The sequence below is a fragment of the Haliaeetus albicilla genome, chromosome 8 (genome assembly GCF_947461875.1).
Source record: "Haliaeetus albicilla chromosome 8, bHalAlb1.1, whole genome shotgun sequence".
Classification (NCBI taxonomy): Eukaryota; Metazoa; Chordata; class Aves; order Accipitriformes; family Accipitridae; genus Haliaeetus; species Haliaeetus albicilla.
In genome coordinates this window covers 11,873,214-11,895,485 of record NC_091490.1, presented here as the reverse complement: position 1 = coordinate 11,895,485, position 22,272 = coordinate 11,873,214, and the positions used below count along the sequence as shown (strand labels likewise).

At 54.3% G+C, this 22,272-nt stretch overlaps 2 protein-coding genes across 4 annotated transcripts in view; both read left to right on the top strand.

Annotated features, from left to right (window-relative positions):
- RPS8 (ribosomal protein S8) overlaps positions 1–22,272 on the top strand; it is a 167,795-nt gene that overhangs the window by 13,512 nt on the left and 132,011 nt on the right. The window lies entirely within an intron of this gene.
- The window catches only part of RNF220 (ring finger protein 220), a 228,215-nt gene that overhangs the window by 126,280 nt on the left and 79,663 nt on the right, over positions 1–22,272 (top strand). For all 3 annotated transcript variants that reach the window (XM_069788912.1, XM_069788911.1, XM_069788909.1), the window contains one exon: positions 11,750–11,879. In XM_069788912.1, coding sequence (XP_069645013.1) covers positions 11,750–11,879 — 130 coding nt within the window. The remainder of the gene's footprint in view (positions 1–11,749; positions 11,880–22,272) is intronic.

Genomic DNA, 22,272 nt, shown 5'->3' with positions numbered 1-22,272 from the left:
CATATCAGCGTATATTAAGTTTTAAAGGATGAATGCAGTGAAAAGGAAAAGTGGGTGAAAAGAGTAGCTAAGCTCCTTCACAGGAGGGATGAGAGCCCGACATGGAGGGAAGACCTGTCCTTGCTCTGGAGCTCCCCAGGAGCACTGCAGAGGCTGACACAGGAGCCCCTGGGAGCCCTTAGCAGTGAGGACAGGAGGGGAAGATGCTCTGGTCGCTCACGCATTCCCTGCTGGCTAATTCTGGTTGGAGCCGCTGTCCCTGTCACCTGGGCTGTGCCTCCCTGAAGGGCAGCATCACCTTTGCTCCCTATGGCCAGGCAAGGAGCCTGGAAACAAGGAGATGGGTCTCAGCATCCCACCCACCACCCATCCTTCCTCACTGGCACCGATGTCAGTGTGAGCAGAGGAGAGAGCTTTCTGTGCTCTCTGTTCTTACTAACCCCTTACCAAGAGTTTCTAGGGCAGGAATGAGCTATGTTAGCAAAGCAGAAGTAATCCGTGTCTGTCAGCAGATCCCAAGGTAAAAGGCTCCACTTGTCCAGCTCTTGGATTTACACTTTACTAACAGCTCTGCAGGCTGCCTTGTGATGCACCGTACACTAGTTCGCCCCTTGGTGCTCTTGAGTGCAATTAAGTTGTGGGGTTTTTTTAAATGTAGTTTGACAATATGCAGGTTAGGTTTGTATTTTATTTACAGCTTTTACTTGGGGACCAATAAAACCCCAGCTGGCTAATGTGAGATCTAAAACTTGCATCTCACTCTTTGCCTTGGATATCTTTTCTATGGTAAACTATTTATTTGCGTTTCATCTTGTACAAGCTCCTCTTTCCATGCTGAGAAGCTGAGAGCTCCAGGGGCTCTTTGAAGACTATTTGCTATAGGATAGCAACTGGAATTCTCTTTAAACATCCGCGCCTGCTTTGTCCTACAACTGGCCTCTTGGTGTCAACACGCAGTTTTGTGCGAGTTTCCTGTGCAAAGCTAACATTTGCACACTCCCCTGGCAATTGCACTTCCAGATCCCTCTTGTTCAAGCATATCCCATCATTTATTCTTGCAAGCATGAGCAGCAGTTACTCCACGTGCCAAATTAGAGGCAGCATCAAGGCCTCTTTAAAAAGGAAGATTTAACCGGGTTATGAATGACTGCTGTGCTGCTCAGGTAGGAGGAATGTGCTGCGTGACCCATGTGGCCGGTCAAAATGGTCCATGTTTGGATTGCAAGTATGTGGTCCCCCTATCTCTGAGCCTTCAGGTTCTCATCACACAATTAAAATGCGACCAACTCTTCATGGAAGGGGTTATTCAACAGCAGGATGAGGTGCATGCTTGCAAAATTCCAGCGCATTTCAATGTCGGGCAGTCAGACATCTCCACCTATGAGCATCCCCGGACGCTAACCCTGGCACGCCAGCGGAGCACGGGTGAAGGGTGAGGTGGCATCAGGCTAGTGACACAAATCACGCTAAAAATGCCAAATAGCTGCGTTTACATGCATTCGCAACCCTAGGGTCGTGCTCTTGCCACAGAAAGGAAGATGAACCCTGGCGAGATGGGAGCAGTGTTCCCAAGGATGTCTCTGGGAGGGAAAGATCAAGAACCGATGATCATAATGGCCTTGGCTGCTAAAACAGTCAAAATAATAATGGGGTGGGGATGATGCTGGAGGGGCTAGATGCGGCTGGGGAAGCCATGTGATGAGCGCCCATCATGTGCTGGTGCTTCTGCCCAGTGACACCCCAATGTGCCCATTCTCCCTGCGATGTTGCAGGCCTTCAGTGCGCATATGCCAACACACAGCCCCCTTTTAAATCCCAGCAGAGATTTCTGTTATGTGGGTGGGAACGGCCAGGACAAGCTCTAGGAAGACACAGAAGGGAAAATATTTTCTTTCTCTCTGGCATTATTTTTTCACTCCTTCTGTTTTCCTTTCTGCCCTTCCTTTGCCACCTCAGAGCTCTCTAAATTCACAGGATCTCTTCCTCAAGGTGAAATGAAGGCTCCGGGCTGCGTTTGGTGGTGCCGGCGGAGGAGGGGGGGACGAGGGTCAGGGAGGGTTAAGCAGGGAGGGGGCAGTGCAACAAGGCAGCCTGATCTAGTGATTAAACAAAGGGATTCAGCCAACATGTGTAAAATTAAGTGATCAAGAGTTGATTACAGAGTGCATTGATTGTGTACTGATGGATTAAACAGAGTCGTGCTCGGGATGCGATTTTCCGAGCTGGGCACGGAGAGCGCAGGCAATCGACGTGTTGGCCAGAAGGACCCGCTTCTCCCAATCCCTGGCTTTTATACATTCTCCGGATAAATCTGCAGAGAGGCCCGTGGAATTATAATCGATTATCCATTTCTCAAAGTCACTTAAGGGCCCTGAGCTACAAGCTAAAGTGCCGGTGCTGCGAAGAGGCATTGGGTATGCGCCGGCATGTGCAGGTGCTGGCGCGAGGGGAAAATGTGGCAATGACCCTGCGTGCTGCAAGCTGATGAATCTATTTTCTTGTAGGAAATAGTTTTGACAGTTCAATATCTGTGTTTTCAATATGTGCCCCACACACCCCCAAGGGAGGAGAGAAGAGGAGCTGGAAAGTGGCGGGGAGGGAGTGGGTGGGAGGCAGGGAAAGACTCTACCCCATCACCCCTTCGAATTATAGGCGTATCAGTATATCACCAACTTAACAGGCTGCCCTCCAAGTCAAGGGCATGGGAGCAGCGTGGCTGCCTGCAAGCATCTGCTGCAGGGATAGAATGGGGCTGGAGCCCCTCTTGGGGCACCTCTCTGGGCTACAGGGGGACCCACAGCAAGCCCCTGCCCTGCTGGCAGTGGGGTGGTCCCCAGGCTCTTGTTTCACTGCCAATGATGAAGGCAGAGTCCCATTTCCAGGCTGATCCTGTCTCTCAGGATGCGGCCAGATCCTTTGCCAAGGAGCCAGAGGAGCAGGAGGACGGGGCGCGCAAGAGCTGAGCAGCTGCAGTCTGGTACAGGATCGTCCTGCAGGTTTTGCAGGGAGCTGGGATGTGCAGTGGTGGGATGCAGCCAGGAGGGAAAAGGACCTCCGGCGCTCCCCCAGCCCTTGTGCAGGGCTGTCACTCCCGCTCACAACTGCATCCTGGTTTCTGGTATGGATGAAGCAATCAGAGCATGGCACAGACTCCAAAAGTGTCTGGGACCTCAGACCCCAGCTCTCTTATGGGCTCCCAGCCAGACATGGGGATGTTCCTGTGAAACTCCCACCTTCTCTAGTTCCTATTGCTGTTATTTTTTGGCAGCTAAAGAAGGTATTTTGCTCCAGGTCTTTCCAACCCAAGAGTTGATGCAGAGCATGGATAATCAAGGCACACTTTGGCGATGCAGCTACACAGGTCCTCCTTGCCACCGTCTCCCACCAGCCCAGCAGGAACCCGAGCTCAGGGGACTGGTTCAACAAGGGACAAAAAGTGACCCTTGTAACAGCAAACAGGGCTAGAGGCCAGGCCTGCTAGTGAATGTCACCCGGCTGCCAGCCCTGGATGCACAGCCCCAGGCATGCCAGGCCATCAAGGAGGAGGAGGAGGAGAGATGGTGAGGAGGCAGAGCCATTCCCCGTACTCAGTCCAGCCATGACTGCACACACAGCACAGCCAGCAAGAGAGCTCTGGGGTCTCCTGCCTGGCTGCCTGCCTGCTGGGGAGTGTGCTGGGTCCCAGTGCCTGGTTTTGCAAGCCCCACTGAGGAAGGACTGGCTGTGGGCCACAGATTTTGCAGAGTGGTAGGCATGGTCCCTGGGTCCCGCTGGCTCTGGGTGGTTTGTCCACAGCCTGGCCAGTCTTGGCTGCATGGCGTGACAAGACCCACAGGATGGAGGGCAGCTCAAGGATGTGGGGGGAAGGAGGTGCATCACGCTCCAGGAGATCCCCCAGGCTGAAGGGACAGAACTGTAGGATTCCCCCAGGAGTGCTTCTGCTGTGCCATATTTGCTGAAGCCAGGGACTCCACTGATGCTGGGGAGACCCAGCTGCTCCTCAGGACTTGTGTGTTTTGGAGACGAGGCAGTGGGTTGGAGGAGGCTCCATTTTCGCTGCCAGGGCAGAGGATGGGTGGCAGTGGGAAGGTCCAACTCTGTGGTCCTGAGCTTGCCCAGACTCATACCAGCACCCGTCAGAGAAGCTGGAGCAGAGAAGGGATCATCTGTCTCTGTCCCTGGTCCCTGCTGTCCCAGTTTGATCCATCTCCAGCCCAGCACGGGTTGTGGCCAGACACCAGTGTGCTTCCCTGGGGAAAGCCGGCATGGGCAGCCTCCCCTGCCAGGAGCCACAAGGAAGGAGGGCAGGGATGGAGGCAGTGCAGCCCCTTGGCTTGCTCTTGGCATTTCTCTATTTTTCTCTTGTGAAGCCCGGGGAGGCATTTCTGCTCTGCTCTGCAGAGCTGCGTTGAGCCCAGGAGCAGTGCCATGGGGAGACGGGACTGCAGCCTGTCCCAGCCCTCCTCTTCCCCTCTCCCTTCCAGGTCCCTGTCACGCTCTCCCTTTCCAGCTCTCCCGGCAGCCCGCGTCCCTCTCATCGAGGATTCATTGTCTTGTCAGCCTCTAGTTAGCCAGCATGCGTGCGAATCATAAATTACCCCACCCGGGCCTCTGCTATGCTTCAGCACAGACAAAAAAATTGCACTCCATCACCGTGTCTCCCGGCTTTTAGTGGTATTGATCAATGCTGCTCCCTTCCCGCCCCCCCCCTTTTCATTTTAACCGAGCCGGTTAAGTGCAGTATCTTATTTTGTGCTGGGACAAATGAAAAGAATATTAGCAAGGGCTGAAATATATCTCTTTTTTATCTCTCTGCTACTTTTTTATTGAATCTTTCTGAGTAGGTGGCTTTCCGCAGGATGACAGCCTCATGACAGGCTCCTCATTAGAGCCGAGACAGTAATTGTGATGCATTTCCCTGCGCAGCCTTTTCACTTCTCCCCCCGCTCCTGCCTTTACTCCTCTCTCCTTTTCCCCTGATTTGTAAAGTGATTGGATGTACAGACTCACTCAGTTTCTTAAATTATTGCCCAGTTCAATCCATCTTCCTCTGCCCCGTGCCGGGCAGCCGTGATCTCCGCAGGTGGAGAGCCAGGGCCGGGATCACGAGTGGTGGGGTCAGATGCTCGGAGGGGCTCCTCACCTCTCCTCACTGCCGGGCTGCCACCCGCCATGAGAAACATGGTGCCAGACGCGACAGGACATGCAACAGCCTCTGAAGAGCTCAGGGTGCTGTTTGAACACACATTTTTACTATGCAACTCATGGGATCACCCCAGCTGATGTTAGCTGTGTGGCAGCAGCACTGCACCAGTTTACACCAGTCCTCTCCAGTATCCAGCTTGCCTGGAGAGGCAGCTACAAGAGCACCTCTTTTCTTTGGAAGGAAATCAGTATTTTAGCAAGCTTTTCTGCCTCAGATCCCTCCGTAGTTTTTAGCCTCAGGAGAAGCAGGTATATTTTCTAAGCTGCTTGGGAGCTTGGGCACGTTATCAGGGAGCAGTGCTGGGGATCAGGCCCTTGGCAGGGATGCAGGGGGCTGAGTTCAGCTCTTCGCTCTGCCCCAGCTTGCCCATGAGTTTGTAGAGGTCTCTTGGTCCCTCTGTGCCTCTATGTGTTTTATACACCTTAGCTGTCTAAAACTGGCTGTCACCCATCCCTGCGGCCCTCTCTGCTAGATTCAAGGCAGGAGTGGCCCCGTGCCGTGCCCAGCACAATCCGAGTCCAGCTTCTGCTGGTGCCCTGCGGCAGCTTTGTGCTGTGATGCAGGAGTAGAGAAGCAGTGACTCTTCAAAAGTCTTTTCTTACATGAAAAGCCACTTTTCCAGACCTCTGCTCCCTTCCTGCTTGCACACACCTCCAAAACGTATGTCCTCCAGGGAAGGGCAGGTCTGCTCGATGCAGGGTGATTCCTCAGTGATGTGGATGTGCTCGCTGCACTGTGAGGTGTTTGCAGAGTTAAGGCGTGCTGTGGATGTGGTTACAGCCAGATGCTGAACACAGCCACAGCACCTGAAGCCGGAGTCACCTCGCTGCCCATCGCTGTCCCTGGCGCCTGGCTCTCCACCACCCTGTGCAGAGCAAGTGCAAGAGGGGCCAGATCCAGGGCACCCAGACCTGGGCAGCAAGCTGAGGTCTGCATCCCACGTAGCCAAGGTCCGCATCCCACACAGCCGAGGTCTGCATCCCACACAGCCGAGGTCTGCATCCCAGAGCCAGCCAGGAGCCCGAGGAAGGGGAAGGGCCTGCTGGAAGGAGCAGAACGTGCCCTGACCTCAAGCCACCCCCTTGTGCAGGTTTTTGGCGGCCACGTACCTTTTGGACCCAGTCAAAACCAGCAGCATCCAAGGTGGCACGCAGCAGGCAGGATGCAGCCCCATGGGGATGGCACTGGGAGCACACCAGTAAATATCAGGGAGATGGGAGAGCGATGAGCAACTTTATTCCTGCTCCCTTACTTTATTGCCAAATACTTTTTGCCTCTGCTGTTACTCCAGGGTGCTCTGCACTGACACGTGAACCATCTCCGCCTTCGTCGCCCCACCATTGTCATCCTCTCCTGGCTGCAGCGCAGCCCCTTGGCTGCACTTACTGTCAGGGCTCTGCGAGCCTCATCGGCTGCAGCGCAGGCTTGCCGGGAGAAGAGTGAGCATTTGGCTATTTTCAAGCTAATATGGGGCTTGCTTTGAATTATTGTTTTTTGAGCTGGAAGGAAAGGAGGCTTGTCACACGAGATATCTGCTATCAGTACACAAATAACAGCAAGCCCATCATCGAATGGAAAATAATCGTCGCGGAAACCAAGTTGCGGGGGAGCCAGGAGGGATTATTACAGGCGCTGGCAGTGGTGATGCTGTCAAGGAGCCTGTGTCAGCACTTCCATTACCACCCACCTGGTTTCAGCACGGCCCCCAAAGCGGCACGCGGGGCTGCGGGGCCCCAGCATGGGGTCATTTCTATTCAGAAGAGTTTCAGATCAACTGGCTTTGATTGGGTTTAAATGATGGAGTGTTTAAGAGGGAGAGAGAGGAAATAGGAGGGTGAGATGGAGGGAGGCATCTTGGAGGAGGGGGAGTTTGGTACTCAGACAAGTGGAAAACAGTTTGAGATAGGAGAAATTAGGAGTTGGGAGAGAAGAGCTGGTTCTCCCGGGGGCAAGTTTCAGATGGCCGTGAGGAAGGACAGTGTGGGGAGATGACCCAAAACCTGAGCAGATGCCCTGGGGTCTGCACAGCAAAGGGCTCTTAGGAAAGAGTGCCCCCATCAGTGCTCCCTACCCGCCTGCACTGCCTGTGCCACCCGCGGTGGCAGTCCTGGGGAGGCACCTGGCTGTGCAATAAGCCGTCAGCAGAGCTGAGCAATTGAATTATAAACAATTTCATTCATTTGGCAACTTGCTGAGCTCCTGGGCAGAGCGAGCCCTCACGCCTTGTAAACTTTGCTCATTTGGAGTGACGTGGGAGCATCATTTTACTCAGTGCTGCATAGTGACGAGGGGCTGTATACATCACATGCTGTAATGGCTGTTGGTGGGCTGGGTCCCCTTTTCTTCTCACTTAAATGCTCTCCAAAACAGCATTTCCCATTCTGCTTGTGAGGGGAAAGCTCTCCCTTCCAAGTGACCCAGTCCTGGCCTGCAAACACCTCGTTAGTGCTGTCAGCTCTCCGTTCCGGCGCACAGACGCAGGGTGGGAGCGGGGATGGCTTCATGCCTTCACGCCTATTCAGTGCCACGCTTGCGTCCCCGGTACCTGAGCCCAGCTCCCAGCCTGTCACTTTGCGGTAAATCAGGCCTGACTCAGAGGACTCAGAGGAATTATATTGGATCCATATCAGTGTAACTGAGGGCAGGATCTGGCCCTCGATCCCCAACAGGATCAGGAGGGTTTGGTTCTGTCCCTGCCTGGGCTGGGATCCGTTTGCAGATGCCCTCCAATGGAGCCCGTGGACAAATTCCTCCACGCAGGGGTGCGTCTGCGCATCGAGTCCTCTGCTTTCAGAGCAGGAAATATTTGGTTTCAACACTTGGAGTTAAACATTTCCGCGGAGCCCAGGAGACGGGGCAAACAGCAGGAGCACCAAGGCTTTGCCTTTTCATCTCTCTGGCACTGGTGAGCAGGGGGTCAGCAGCAGGGGAAGCACGGCAGAGCTGAGGAGGGTAAACACTGGAGCTGAGCCCACCGAGTAACCAGAGAGTGAAGGGGAGAGAGAGGGGCAAAGAAAACAAAAACACAGCTGCCAAAAAACAAAAGCCTGAAAAGAGCCATTCAGGGTCTCCGAGGAGCAGGTTTGGCACAAGGCAGGGACAGAAGAGCGGGAAGCACTCGCCGCTGGGGCAGGCACGGGTCCAGCCTGCTCGGGGATATGGACCCTTCATTTTGCCCTGGGCACATCAATGCTCTCTGCTCCCTTGAGTGGGGTAAGCACCTACACCCCAGCATGTCCAGGTGCACACACAGTGCAGCATCCTTTGCTTTTTCATGGGTACCAGGATGTCCCTGCTCCGGAGAGGAGAGGCAACATGTATGCATCTCCCTCCACCTTTGCATCCACAAACAAAACCCGAGGACTCGCAATGCCCATCCTCTCCCTCTCCACAACCCAGCATCCCACGCCACAGAGCTGGGTACCAGTGCTCAGTGTAAGACACCACAGCGTGGGCACGTGCCAGGCTCTGGGGCATGCTATGGATGTAGATGCCGCTGATCTGGGGAGACGCATCCCGCCGGCAGCCTCTGTGGCAGCGCGGGCACGCAGCGGGTTTCGCAGACCTGGGGAGGCTTGCGTAGGTGTCCTGCTGGCATGGGAGATGATCCCTCCCTTCTGCCTGTCACTCACACTTAGCCCTGCTCCTGCAAAAGCGTGGTTGTCAGCCCCTTGGGCCAGGAGCCGGGGCTCCTTCTGTCTCCTGCTTTGCATCTGTACGTCAGGGACTTGGCTGCATGTCCAGGTCCCTGTTCTCCTGCCCCTCTGGAAGCCCTTGCTGCAGTGCAAGCACCAGCCTCCCACACTCACTGGAGCAAGGGGATCTTCACGGCTGTCACAGGGATGCAGGGTGACAGCTGTCACGTCCTTCCTTGGCATGAATTCATCACCATTGTTGGTGTAGCTGGTGGGCAAGGCCTTGCTGCTCATTTCTCCTGCTGGCTTGGGCTGGGGTTGGGAGTGGCCATGGAAGGCAGCAAGGCTCCTTCCCATGGCCTGAGATCCCTCCTGGTTGCCCCAGCCGTTGAAATCCAAAAAGTCACCTCTGCTTAGGAACATGCACCTCATGGAAGAGCCCTGAAGAACAAGCAGGGAGCGAGGACCTGGGCGTGCAGGAAGTTAAAAAAGCCACCAGCCTGGTGCAACAGAGCTGGTCCCCAAGAGGGACCCCAGCTGCACCTCCTGGTCCGACACTGCCCATCCCAGCACTGCGGTCCAGGACATTCCATCACCTCCCCTCAGCAAAAAAAACATCCCGGGGCTCCCCGGAGAGCAGAGAACCAAGGATGCCTAACCTCCAGTTCACCCTCCGGTGCTGCCGAGAGCATCCCTGCCCCACCAGCCCAAGCTGTGGGTGGCAGGCGAGGGGGGCTCACGGGCCCCACGGCGGTGGCCTGGGCTGGGAGCGGGGATGCGGCGCAGTAGGGCGGAGGGCAGCCTGTTTACCCGTCCATCTGCACACCCCACAGCAGGGATCCAGCAGGATTTCCCGTCCGCTCAAAGGCTGCCTGTTTATTTTGGGAGGGAGACTCAGACAGCTCCATTGTTTTGCTGTGAAGCTGGGGTTATAAATAGCAGGTGGTCGGGGACGCTCCTGGGCTATTTTGGGCCCCCACTACACAAAAGTGGAAAAGCTCCAAGAGGAAGGTGGAATTACTGAAATGCCGACCTTTCCCGCAAGGGTCAGCAGGAGCTGGTTGTTTGGGTTTGGGTTGGGTTCTGGGCATTATTTAAACACGAGGGAAGGAGGAGCGAGGAAGATATTCCCAGTTGCATGGGCTGCATGCTGTGTCCTCTCTGGCAGAAGGGTGGTAGGGATGAGGAGCCGAGGCACCCGGGATCTGCCGGGATTCTGCCCAGGAGCCGTCAGGAGTGGTTCAAGTCCAGAGGAGAGACCAGCTGGGTTTTCCTCCTGGCTCTGCAAATGGGAGAGTTCCCAGTGGATGGAGAAGCTGGGGAGGTAGGAGATGCCCCATAGCACTGGCCTGCCCCAACTTGCCCTTGTGCCTCAGTTTCCCCCACCTCCTATAGGGAGGCTGAAGAAAAGGGCAGGTAATGTCCTGGCAATGGCCCCACTCCTGCCAGGCACGTACGCTGTGCCCTGCTGGAAGGCAAGGATGAGCCAAGGTGACTCTCAAACTTATTTCAGACCCTTCCTGTCGTTAAATGCCTGCGCCAGGCGGTTATACAGTGAGCAGCAGGGACCCAGTAAAGCCACTCACACCAATGTTTTATACTTTGAGAAGGTCTATTCCTTTAATGGGGATTCATTTAACTGGGCTCTGCCATCGTTAGGAGCCATAAAATGGCACCTTTTGGCTCCTGATTGGAAGGCCACAGTGCACGCAGCCCCCTCGTATCCAGCGCTGGCTGCTTTATTGTGCATTACTGCCTCTCACTCGGATTTAACCAATTTGATCCATGTCTAATACATAAATAAATAATCCAGCAGGAGGGTTCACGTTAGATGACAACAGGCGGCTATAAAGCATGTTTCTCCCCGCCGGAGCCATCTGAGCCAGGCTCCGCACGCCCTCTCATGAGCAGAGCTGCTAATACAGCTGGGAGAGGGGGGCCTGGAGACCTGCGGGCTTCTCTGTTTTATTGAAACTTCATTGTTTGCTTTAGAGTTTTATTTTATGTTAAATAGACGCTGTATATTCCTTATAGAGGGGGCAATAAAGTTTCTGAGCTGGAGGAAATTGGCTTCGGAGCAGGGAGCGAACCAGGGAGATGTGGCTGGGCAGGGGAGCAGCAGGGAGGATTTGGGGCGAGGAGGGTGTGAGGCAGCACCCTGCTTCCAGAGTGGCCTCAGGGGCTCAGCCCAGCTTGGGATCAGGGTCTACAGGCACCCCCCAAATCTCGCCCAGGGATGATGCAAGCCCAGGGGGCTCAGGCGGCTGCGGGGTCCAGAGCTGCTGGTGGTACGGGGAGGGCAAGGGGCCCCATCCCAGTCCGGGGACGGGGTAAGCAATCGCTGGTCACCGCTGGGGCGGCCATGCCGAGCATCCAGGTCTGCTCCCTGCCATCTGCAGCTCAGCACCGCAGGGTCTCCTCTGCCTCCCAACTGTTGTGTGCCCATGGAGAATCGCTCTACCCTTCGGGGGCTCATCCTGACCTATCTGACTTCAGGAGTGCCAAGGAGGATGCAGATGGCTCTTCTTAATTTACTGTTATTAGTTAATAGGAACACTGGGTAGTGCTGTGTCATCCCTCTGCCCCAAGTCGCACCGCCTGCACCGCAAACTGGGGAAGCCAGGGTTGCACAGGGTCACTCACGAAATGTGGCTGTTGCTGCTCTCCCTGTAAGACTGGAGGGCCCATGGCCAGGGCTGGGATGCTCTCGTGCCAGTTGCGGTCCTGCTGCAGAACAGAGTCAGTCCCTGCCCCAGGGAGCGTGCAACGGGGAGAGAAATGAGGCTATACTGGCAGAAACCTCCCTGGTTTCAGACCTCAGCTAGGACAGGGACCAGGGCAGAGCGCAGGCGATGCTGATGGCAGCCGATCAGAGCTAAAGCTTTCTCCCTTCTTTTCCTCCCCGCAGGCAAAAAGAAAGCGACTTTGTTTGACAGCCAGGCTCCGATCTGCCCCATCTGCCAGGTCCTCCTTCGCCCTGGGGAGTTGCAGGAGCACATGGAGCAGGAGCTGGAGAAGCTCACCCAGCTGAACATCAGGTAAGCAGCTCCCTGGGGTCCACCAGCACCCCTGGTTAGCCAGCCGGGGCACCCGCAGATGGCAGAGGAGATGATGGTACCCACAGCTACCAGATATGGGAGATTTAGTGCTAACCAGTGGAGCAGAAACATTTCCCTGGAGTTCATGACAATGGCAAAGCCAGGCAGAAGTGGCTCCCAGAGGGCACAGACACCCCTTTCCCTGGGGACTTGCGTTTGGGTGAGCAGCTCTCACATTGCTCACGTCCCATGATGGAGCAGGCCTGCAGCAACGGTGCACGCTGCCCCTCAGCTCCCTTCAGCTCCCTTCTGCTTTCCTCAGCACAGCAAAGTCCCCTATTTAAAAAAATAATAATAATAATTGCATTTTAACTGCTAGCAGTTATTTAGGAAATGGCTGCAGCCAAGGGTTGGCAGATCCCTGCCCCTGCCTTAATAAAACTCAGCAGCCTTGGAAAAGAGCGTGTTTATTTCAATTATTAATGAATTCCCCGGTCATTAAAAGGTGAGGAAAGGAATCAAACTGCCAACTAGAAGCAAAGTTACGTCACCAGGTGGTAGGAGAGGAGGGAGAGTGCGTGTGTCAGTGTGTGTGTGTGTGCCAGGGCAAGGGGGTGCACCTGGCTGCGCATAGTGTGGAGGATGCAGAATCCATCCCTGCCCAGCTTGGATCTTCTTTGCAACTGAGCGATAGCCTTTGCAGATGAAAGGAGAAGGAGGGAGCTTTAGCTAGAGAAAGAGAGACCTCCCCCAATGGGTCCGGGTTGAGATCTCCCAAATTCGGCACCTGCAGCCTCAGGCTGAAACCCGCATCCCCCACGCGTTGCACAGGAAGATGGAGAAGGGGGGGGCGCAGGGAACAGGCAGCCCATTTATCGCCCACGACACCCAGTCCCCTTGCGAGTGTAATTTATGGTGTAATTTGGGCTGCATCCAACTTAATAAAGGGCCACTGCAAATTAGTGAACAGGTTTAAATGAACAGAAGCAATTAGTGCTCGGAGGAGCCCATCAAAGAAGTTGGGCCAATATCAGAGTGAAACTGAAACCGCAAGCCAGGAGCAGAGGCTGGCTGGCGCGAGGCGGTGATGGGAAGGTGGCGTTTAATGGGAAAGGAAAGGAAACCCTAAATCATAAAGCATGACAAGGGCCATTGTGGGCCAGCTGACAAATGAAAAAGAATGGCATTATTCCTTTAAATAACAGCAGCAGTTAGAGAGGAGACAGCTCTCCCCAGCTTGCCCTCGCTTCCCTGGCCCGCTCCGCTCGGCCACGCAGGCGGCGAAGAAGAATCAGAGGTCTTTATTAATTATTAAATAACGACTCCCTCTGTAGCGTGATAGATAACGTTCAATCTAGTCGATGGATTCAGGCGATGGAGGCTAATCTGTAACACGGCAGGCTCTGCACAGGGACGGTCTCTCCCAGTCCCGGAGGGGAGCGATGCAGGGGCCAGCCGGCAGCAGCAGGCAGGGCGAGCAGGGTGGGCAGCAATAGCGGGCAGCAGGACGGGAGCGGGTTGAGCCCCCATGCGCTGCTCGGCTGTGGCAGGGTGGCTCGGTCTAGCGGGTGGCCCCTTCTCCCATTCCCCCACCTTTCCCGCCTGGAGGAGCCGGGAGCAAGAACACATCAACAAGAGGAGAGAGAAACTAATAATGATCTCAAATAACCCAATAAACATAAAAATAAAATGTAGGCCTATAAACGTGACGGGCACCGGCAGCCCTGGCCGCTCCCTGCCAATACCGACTTGTTACCGAAATGGCTGAGCAGCTGTTACTTATCAGTCTGATGGGGAGAAGCGGACCGGGGGGCTGCTTTCCAAAGACCTTTTTTTTTTTTAATTTAAAGAGGATGCAGCCAATCATGGCTTGTGCTGTTAAGTTTTAATAAACCTTAATGATTTGCAACAAAATCATAAATTTCCAGCTCTCGGGGTTAGGAAGGCAGATCCCCTCCTGCCCGCTGAGCCTGCAGCACCAGAGACTTGGCAGGTGCCGCATCAGCTCCTGCCGCGGCACCAGGGCTCCCCGTGTGCCGGGATCTCCCCCGAGGCAGCGCGGCCACGGGGCTGTGTGGCGGGGTGAGCCAGCTGAGATGCTGCCGTAGGGCCAGATCAAGAGGAGGGGAGAGGCTGGTGGAGGAGCAAGGTGGAGGGGCTGCCCCGCGCCATCGCCTCCGCCGGGCATTGAGCACTCGTGTGGGCTTTCGGGCATCGCCGGAGCAGGGAGCTCAGCATCGCTTGGAGGAGAGCAGAGAAAGGGAAGGAGGAAAAGGGATTCCGCCAGGTGATCACAGGAGCTTCTTGGGGCTGAGATACAAGGGAGCTGTAGGAGCTACCTAGATGATGCTACCCATGATCCCAGCTCACCAGCAGCCTGGGGTTGCATCCCACCCGCACCAATGCACCCCTTGCTCAGCTGGCGGGGATGGGACAGGAACAGCCCTTCTTCCCCATCGGCAGTGTCGGTGTGACCGTTCTGGCCTCAGGCCAGGGACATCTCAAGGTCTACCCAGCTGGAGCATCAAGCGGTGAGGCAGGAGGAGCCACGCTGAGCCACAGGGCAGCACCCACCCATGCCAAGGGGCTGTGTGTGCCCAGGGGATGGACACCGGCCGTTGGACCGGTGATGAGCATCACTCAGGAGGATCCAACCCTGGTGCAGGGTCAAGCTCTCCCTTGAAAAAGCAGACTTGAGTGGGAATGAGGGACCTGAGTTTCTACCTCTGCTGCCTTCTTGGGGTGTCCAGTCTCCCAAAGCACAGGGAGAGACCTGCTTGTGCTCGCCCCATGGCTCCTCCACCCCGTGTGGGTCCGGCCGAGCCCCATGCACAGCTCCATGCGGTAAGGCAAGGCTCTCTGAATGCAAATTTCATTTCTGAGCCACTGGCGCTGTTTCAAGAGCCGGCAGCCTCCGAGCCCTTCTCGGTGTTACATATGTAACAGCCTCATTGAACTTGACATGTCAAATTCAGGCCATTTGTGCAAAATCTCCCTTTAATAATACCGTTTCATTTCGCTCAAATGAGACTTGAATGCATGTAAAATGGAAAAGGATATTTAAGCGCTAACATTAGGCAGATGTCTTGCCAGAGGCCGATTGAATATATGAGATTTTGAAGTGCTTAACACGTTTTCGGTGCTCCCTCTTAGAATATGTCACCTGGCTTTCTTTTTTCTCCCCCTCCTTTCTTCCCTCCCCCCCCCTCTTTGAGTGAAGGGTATAAATTGAAAGAAAACAAAACTACAAGCCTTGGTTTTATGGGGTTTAACTCTTGCCAGGCAAGACCGTTGGTATTCCTCCTCCAAAGAGAAATTACCTAGTAGCTCACCTTCACAGAGCACAAGCACAAAGCAGCAGAGAGCGGGAGGCAGGCGAGCGGCGGCCCCACGGTGCTCTGCAGAAGGGATGATTTCCTTGCTCTGCATGTACAGCTTGGAGAGCAAAAGGTGCCAATCCCCAGCTGAGCTGCTGAGTGCCACCAAGGTAAAAATAAGAAATAATAACAGCGACCCTCTCTGTACACTGATGCCCTGTGCCCCAGCCAGGCTGGTCGCTGCAGAACACATGAATATTCCTGGCTTGTGTGCATGAAGCTTATCTGTGTGCTAGATGCACGTCTCCTATCCTCACTCGATTTATATTCACCTGTTTTACACCTCATCCGTATTAAAGGCTTGCAATAAAGCACACTGAAATGTGAGACTCTCTGGAGCTGTCAATGGCCCCAACTCTGAGCTTCGGCTGGTGCTTTGGCTGCAGATGCATTTCCCCAGCCCAGGGCCACCCAGGGAGTGCAGGCAGGCACAGCGTTCGAGAGTAGCACCCATGGGTGTCCTTCAGGACAGGCACACACACGCACATCCCCGTGTGCATACGAGTGTATCGCTGCGTATGTCACTGCAGGTAAATACCACGAGCGGAGGTGGCGGTGCACAGGGGGACCCTTAAACCGTGCCTGCTGCTCCCCGAGCAGTGACCAGAGAGAACAACCTGCTGATGACGGGGGAGGCTGGGTGGAGAAGGGGCAGGTTTGGGGCTATGGTTTGAGTTTGGGGTGGGAGGGAAGATGAGTTTGAGGACAGAAGAGGAGGAAAGGAGGCAGTAGGAACTGTGGAGCCCACCTCAGCTGATGGTCCCCAATGGGTCCACAGTGCTTTCTAGAGTTTGGGGAAGAGGCACTTATTGGCCATTTAAAAAACGTTAGGAGGTCACATTACAAATAATACAGTTGCTGAGTCAAGCACTTGAAGGTTGGGAATGTGCCTTTGGATGCAGTGGTTTTAATAACATGATGCTCTCTTCCTGAATATGCAGTGCTCTTTTTAAAAAATTTATTTGGCAGGGGGCATTTTTATTTCCCTGTGTGACAGCTAGCAGATTCTTTCCTGCATTACCAGCAGCAAACCTATGCTTCCGAGCTGTCATTTCACCTCCCCAAAAGGATGAGGGGTATCATTATAGCTGGGGAATGGTCCAGAGGGTGGAGCAGCGAGTTGGACCATGCTGTCTGTTCCTGCTTTTGCAGCTGAAGGATGGTGTGAGCTCGGACAGGACTTTCTCAGCTCTTTCCCCTTATTTAAAGGGGTTTCTAAGCTTAGCAGATGTAGCCAGCAGTATCCTCATGCCATGTTGTAATATTACCTGTGCCTGCGCTATGGCATCCTGGGGCTGGGCATGGTGCTGCAACAGCCGCCTGGGGTGCTCGGTGGGTGCCTTTGGGGATGGATGTGCTTGGGTGGGCGGATGGGCGGTGATGCTGTTCTCATAGTGCCCCATGGCTGTGCAAACTCTCCCCTTTTTCACTTTTCTTCCTTTCTTTTCTCCGCATTGAATACTTAATCTGAGCATATTTGTGCTTTAAAGCCCATGCCCACCTGCTGGCTGTTCCCAGCCTGGGCTAGCAGCTCTCATTGCTCCTTGCCACTGGGCTGGGAGCGTGGGGACACATCCCTGCACACCCAGCATTTCAGGAGCTACTGATTCCCCATAATGACCTTTCTGGTGTGTCCGGGAGTAATTTCTCTTCTGATTCTCTGATTATAAGGCATTTCCCAGAACACAGAGGGCACCGGGGTCTCTCACCTTGGTGCAAATGGGAGGTGCTATGGGCTGTTTTCTGGTGACCTCAAAGATGCTGTCATAAAGAGGGAACCGAGTAGTATCGGGCAAAGGAGGGCAGAGCAAGATGCAGTGGGAAGGCCTGTTTCAAAGCAGGTGAAGTGCCCAGATGGGGGATTTAGCTTGACTCTTGGAGCCAGCTTTGATTCATGCCTGAGGAAAAGAGTCAGCCACGGGACTGTGGAGCTCCAGCTGCTGTAGCAGCTTTCAGTGAACCTCTGCCCAGGCTTGAATCTTCCTTCAGCATCACTCTGAAGATCCGTCTCCCTCATTAGCACATGTGCTCTTTTCCTGTCACTATTCTTAATCCCCCCTCCCTTGACAGCCGGGGTGAAAGCAGAAAGTAGTGCCTCAGTTCCTGGCACTGCACTGGGCATCCTCACCCTGCTGGGGGGGGCTTCAGCCCAAGGTTTCTTTATGCAGAGAGGCACAGGGGTAGCTCTCCTCAGGGGACAGAGGCAGCTCTGGGCCTGGTGGGATAAGGAATAAGGAGGAAGTTGGCAATATAGCTAAAACACAAAGGCTGTGGGACCTTGGGAGATGGCCTGGTCACTCCAGGCAGGGTCACTGTCCTCGAGAGATGTCTCCAGGCATCTGGAGACGCATCCTGGATATCACATCCTTTCACAGGTTGCTTTCCCACTGTTTTGTGGTCATTCTGATTAAAGTCATCCTGTGCTAACCCCCCTGAGTCTGCACCGGAGACTCCTGCTGATGGACGAGGAGAGAAGCACACCATCCTGGTGGTCCCTGCACGCCCAAATGACAAGGGGTTTCTCTGTTACTTCTGGTCAGGATAAGGACCCAGAGCAAGTTATGGGACGTGGCTCCTACCCCTTCCCTGCTCAGGGAACCCTGTATTTAAATATCACTGCTCCTCGCACTGCCCCAGGCAAGGGTTTGCTTCATTTCAGCAGGATCTGCTGAGTGCTCTGTTGTTCCAAACAGCCCTCAGAGGAGACCTTCCTAGGGCCAGCGTGGGCGGCTGCTCTGGGAAGGGCGAGTGGCCACGCTGCCAGGCCTGGCAGGATAAATGGAGTGTGTAAAACCCAAATTAGCTCTGTTGTCATGTGTCACATCAGGGTCATGGCTCTCACCTCAGGTCTCCTCGATTTATGCCTGAGGACTTTAACTTGACGGCCAGGTGCTTCCTCAGATTTCTTATACAGCGAACACTGCAGGTCCCGCAGCCTCTGAATGTGTGAGATTAGAGATGGTTTTGAGTGAGAAGGGTTTTTTTCCAAAGCTCCATTAAAATACATGCTGATTCCCTTCCTTACATGCAGTAGACACCTGCGAGTGCTCCAGAGAGGGCAAGGAGCTCTGGCCAACAAGTGAGATTGCAACCAGGGAAAAGCAGGCATTGCAACCTCCTGATCCTCAACTTCTGTCTTTTTTCTTCCTTCTTTTTCCCTCTTCTTTTTCCACCCTCTGCCTTTCCTTTCTTCCCTTTCTCCCCATGTTCTTCCCCCTCCCTCCCTCTCTCCCCACCCCCCGGTATCAAGGCGACATCTCCAAGCCAAGTACTTTTAATTTCGCCCGTGGCCCTTGCTGACACGGTGGATATGCACAGCAAGTTAAATTCCCGCCTGATCAATAAAGCAGAAGCAGTGTGTCCGACTGGTCGATATTTTTTTATCTGTCTTCAGCCCAGTCCTGCTGATGACAGCCCCCTGCGCTTCAGCAAAGGCACTCAAGGGCATCGGGCCTTGGCAACACAGCTCTTTTTTTTATTTAAATTAAAAAAAAACCCAGATGCCTACAAAAAAAAAAGTTCACGGAGTTTGGCCTTTGCTTAATAACGTTTTATGATTTATCTTAATTTTTAATTGAAAAAAATTTGCGAATTAATTGATTTCTGGGACTTGCCAATTAACATTGTAATTGGGTGCATGATAAATTTCGAGGGAGCATCATTTTTCTCCCTCTCCCCCTTGTCACCGAGAAGGGGAATCGCGAGGGCAGCTGCTTCCTATCCGAACGCCCCCACTCCTTCCCGAGGTGCCGCTGCCCTCCTCCCCCCTTGCTACTGTATCTTAAAGAAGGAACAAGAAAGCTAATAAAGTCGTGTTATTAGAGTCTCACCAGAGGTGACCCCTCAAGGCATAAATCCAGGCCAGGGAGATGGTGGGGACAGGTACTATTAAGTGCTTGACAGTGCTTTGCGAGGCGGGACTGGGTTCTTCCCCTGCAGCACCCTCTCCCCGGGCCGTGGGGAAGGCGGCCGGCCAGTCCGGGGCTCCCGGGGGCTTTCCCGGAGGGCTCTGGAACCCTCCAAGGTGACCAGCTGAGCAGTTCATTACCTGTGATGTCTCCCCCGTGCTCTCCCCATGGGCGAGTCCCGGCACGCGTGAGCCCCCGCGCAATGCCCAGCTGCTCCAGGGAGAGACCCGACCGCAGCAGCCAGCACCCCAGCGGCACGTGCGGCATCTGGGGTTCGTCCCGCTGCCAACGTCCCCCAGCAAAACCAGGCTGCCGGTGCTTGGGAGCTGCTGCTTTGCTCTGGGGACGCAGAAGGGGTCGTTCGCATCCTGCTCTGCCCCGAGCCCCCGGGGAGTGGGTCCTGCCCCACGGCAGCAGCAGGGCATCCCATGGCAGAGGTGTTCAGCGTGGGACCTCAGCTCTGTGGTCATGGGTGTCCAGATTCAGGCAGGGACGCATCTCCAGGTGCACAAGAAGTGGCATCACCTGAACCTTTCTCCAGCAGTGTGACTCCTGTCAGACTTAAATTAAACACACGCCGTCACTGGAGAAACCTGTCTGGAAGTGTCAGCTTCTTGGTGATACCTGAGCAGGGCACAGGGCCACCTGCCACCACGAGGCAGCTAACAGGGTCACATCCCCACATGGGGTGTGGAGAAGTGGGTGAGCTGGCTGCTGCCAAAATGAGGAGTGAGGACATGGTGTTGTGCCAGGGCAGGGAGAGAGAACAAGCCACACCTGGGGTGGGCTGAGATGGAGAATGGAAATACCAAGTAAATTAAAGAGTGCTTGGTGTCTCTAGTTCTTCTCCCACCCATTTCATGTGCTGGTACGAATCACCTCATCGCAGTCAGCTCAGGTGTCCCATGCACTGTCTAAAGCCCATGAGCTTGGATGGGGCCTTGCTGTGCCACCCTACAGCCCCCGCTGCACCCCAGTGTGTGCAGGGGGTGAAGGCGGCCAGCCCGGGTGGAGGGTCCCAGGTTTCCTCGGCAGAGCCACGGCTCTCCCCACCAGCCAGGACACCAGAAAGGCCAGGATCAGCCCAGCTCCATGTCTGCCAGCGTCAGTGGCAGGGAACCATGGGGGAATGGAGGGAAATTTATGAGGAGAGGAGTCTGTTTATTATCTAGCAAATGTGGTGCTGCTGATACCGTGGATTTATCCTCTTTCATCCCCCCTCTGATTTGTGTCCCTGCCCCTTGCTGTGGCAGATTAATCATGGACAGAAAGGGAAGAGAGACCCTCCAGCTTTCTCCCATGCACTCAGAGGGTGGCAGTGACAGCAGCCGGGACCCTTCATCCGTGGCTTCTCCAGCAGAGAGAGCACAAGCCACGCAACTACTTGTCCTGCTTAGAGATGCCCCATTCCTCTCCTCCCATGGTAGACCTCCAGACAGGCAGAGGCTATTGCCTATAATCCATGGGTGAGAGCACTTCTCATGGGTCAGGGCTTCCAGAGTAGCACAGTGGGTGAAAAAATTTGTGGGTCATATATCCCCTTGCTCATGCAGTGCCCTGAAAGTGCTATGAACACTCCCTGAAGTACCTTCAGACCCGTGGTACCCACCACCCACTCCCTGACTCCAGGGCACGGGTTTGCAGGCTGGGGTTTGGGACCTCGGAGGGCAAAACCTTCCTCTGCCACTGACTCCCAGGGTAGCGGGAGGCCTGGGAAGGGATGCATGGAAACCCAAGGGTGAGAAATAAATCTTCAGTCAGTTATTTGCCCTGAAGCGATGCATGCCTTCTGCAGAGCCTCTTCTGAACTGCCACGTGAGCTGGGAATAATTAAACAGTCATTACAGCCACCGTAGCAAAGAGCCCCCCAGATCAATCTAATGCATGACCTTTCCCTCTGACTTTTCTCTTTATTTTTCCAGCCACCTCCTTTTCAAATAGTGGGAGAGAAATGAAACAACCCTCCCACCCCAGCCTCCTGCTTCGCCCTGCACACATCACATCCTCAGCCAGAAACCTGTCGCCCGCTCTGAGCGGGGGCTCCTGGCAGGGGCATGGGGTACCAGGGGTCGATAGAGAAAAACCCAGCAGGGGAGAAAGAGCCAGGGGTGCGAATGGGACAGAGCAAATAGGGGATTTTAGCACAGTCATGTCATGCCTCAGTGTTTTATGATCCTACTGCATTTCTGCTGCAGCTTCACCTCTTTGGGAGAGGGAGGTGGCTGCCCTGTGGGGTCAGGTTTGTCACAGCTGACCATGTTGAGCACTGAGGCCTCACGAATACTGACCGGGGGAAGCATTTGGGAAGCGTGTCTGGGACTGCAGGTACAGAGCGTTTCTAGTCCTGACTCCAGCGTCTTTGGCAATTTTTACCATCACTCAGCCCCTTTCCCCATCATGGGATGCAGGAAATCTTCCGAGCAGCACTTGGAGCAGGTGTGCTAGAGGAGCCACAGTAGGTTAAAAATCTCAGCCTGCTTCCCCTGAGGACACAGATCACTCCTGGCTGCACTGAGGGCTGTCACCTGTGGCTAGGTGAGGATTTGGCCTCATGTATTTAAAAAAAAAATAAAAAATCAAACTCCTATTTCCTTATTTAGGCTTCAAGTGACACTTCCACTTATTTAAACTGGCATTCACAAAAATCCAATTCTGTCTCTATGCAGCGACTACTTATTTACGGCTGGTGTTGCCGTCTGCACAGCTCTGCAGGAGGCTTGTTCTGCTGCCGGGGCTCCCGTCCCAAGGCGGTGTGTTCAAGCTGCAAGTCCTGCAGCTAAAAATAAATTGTTTCCACTAGATTTATTTTTTTTTTAAGAAATACATCCATTGGCTGCAGCTTGTAGAAACTTTTTAGCTTTGCAGGATCTCATCTGGGAGCTGCATGTGCTCTAGCTGGTGCCCATCAAATCCACAGGGCTGCTGAGAGTTGTTCTGTGGAAGAGTTGCAGAGCTGGAAAACACCAGCTGCATGGCAGCAGCCCTCTTACCACCTCTTTAAACCTCTTCTGGCTGCAATGTCATTAAGGGATGAGCACAAACAACTGTAGCTGCCCGAGCTCAAGGAACTTCTTCTCTTGCAGTTGTTATTAATTATGTGTGGGGAGT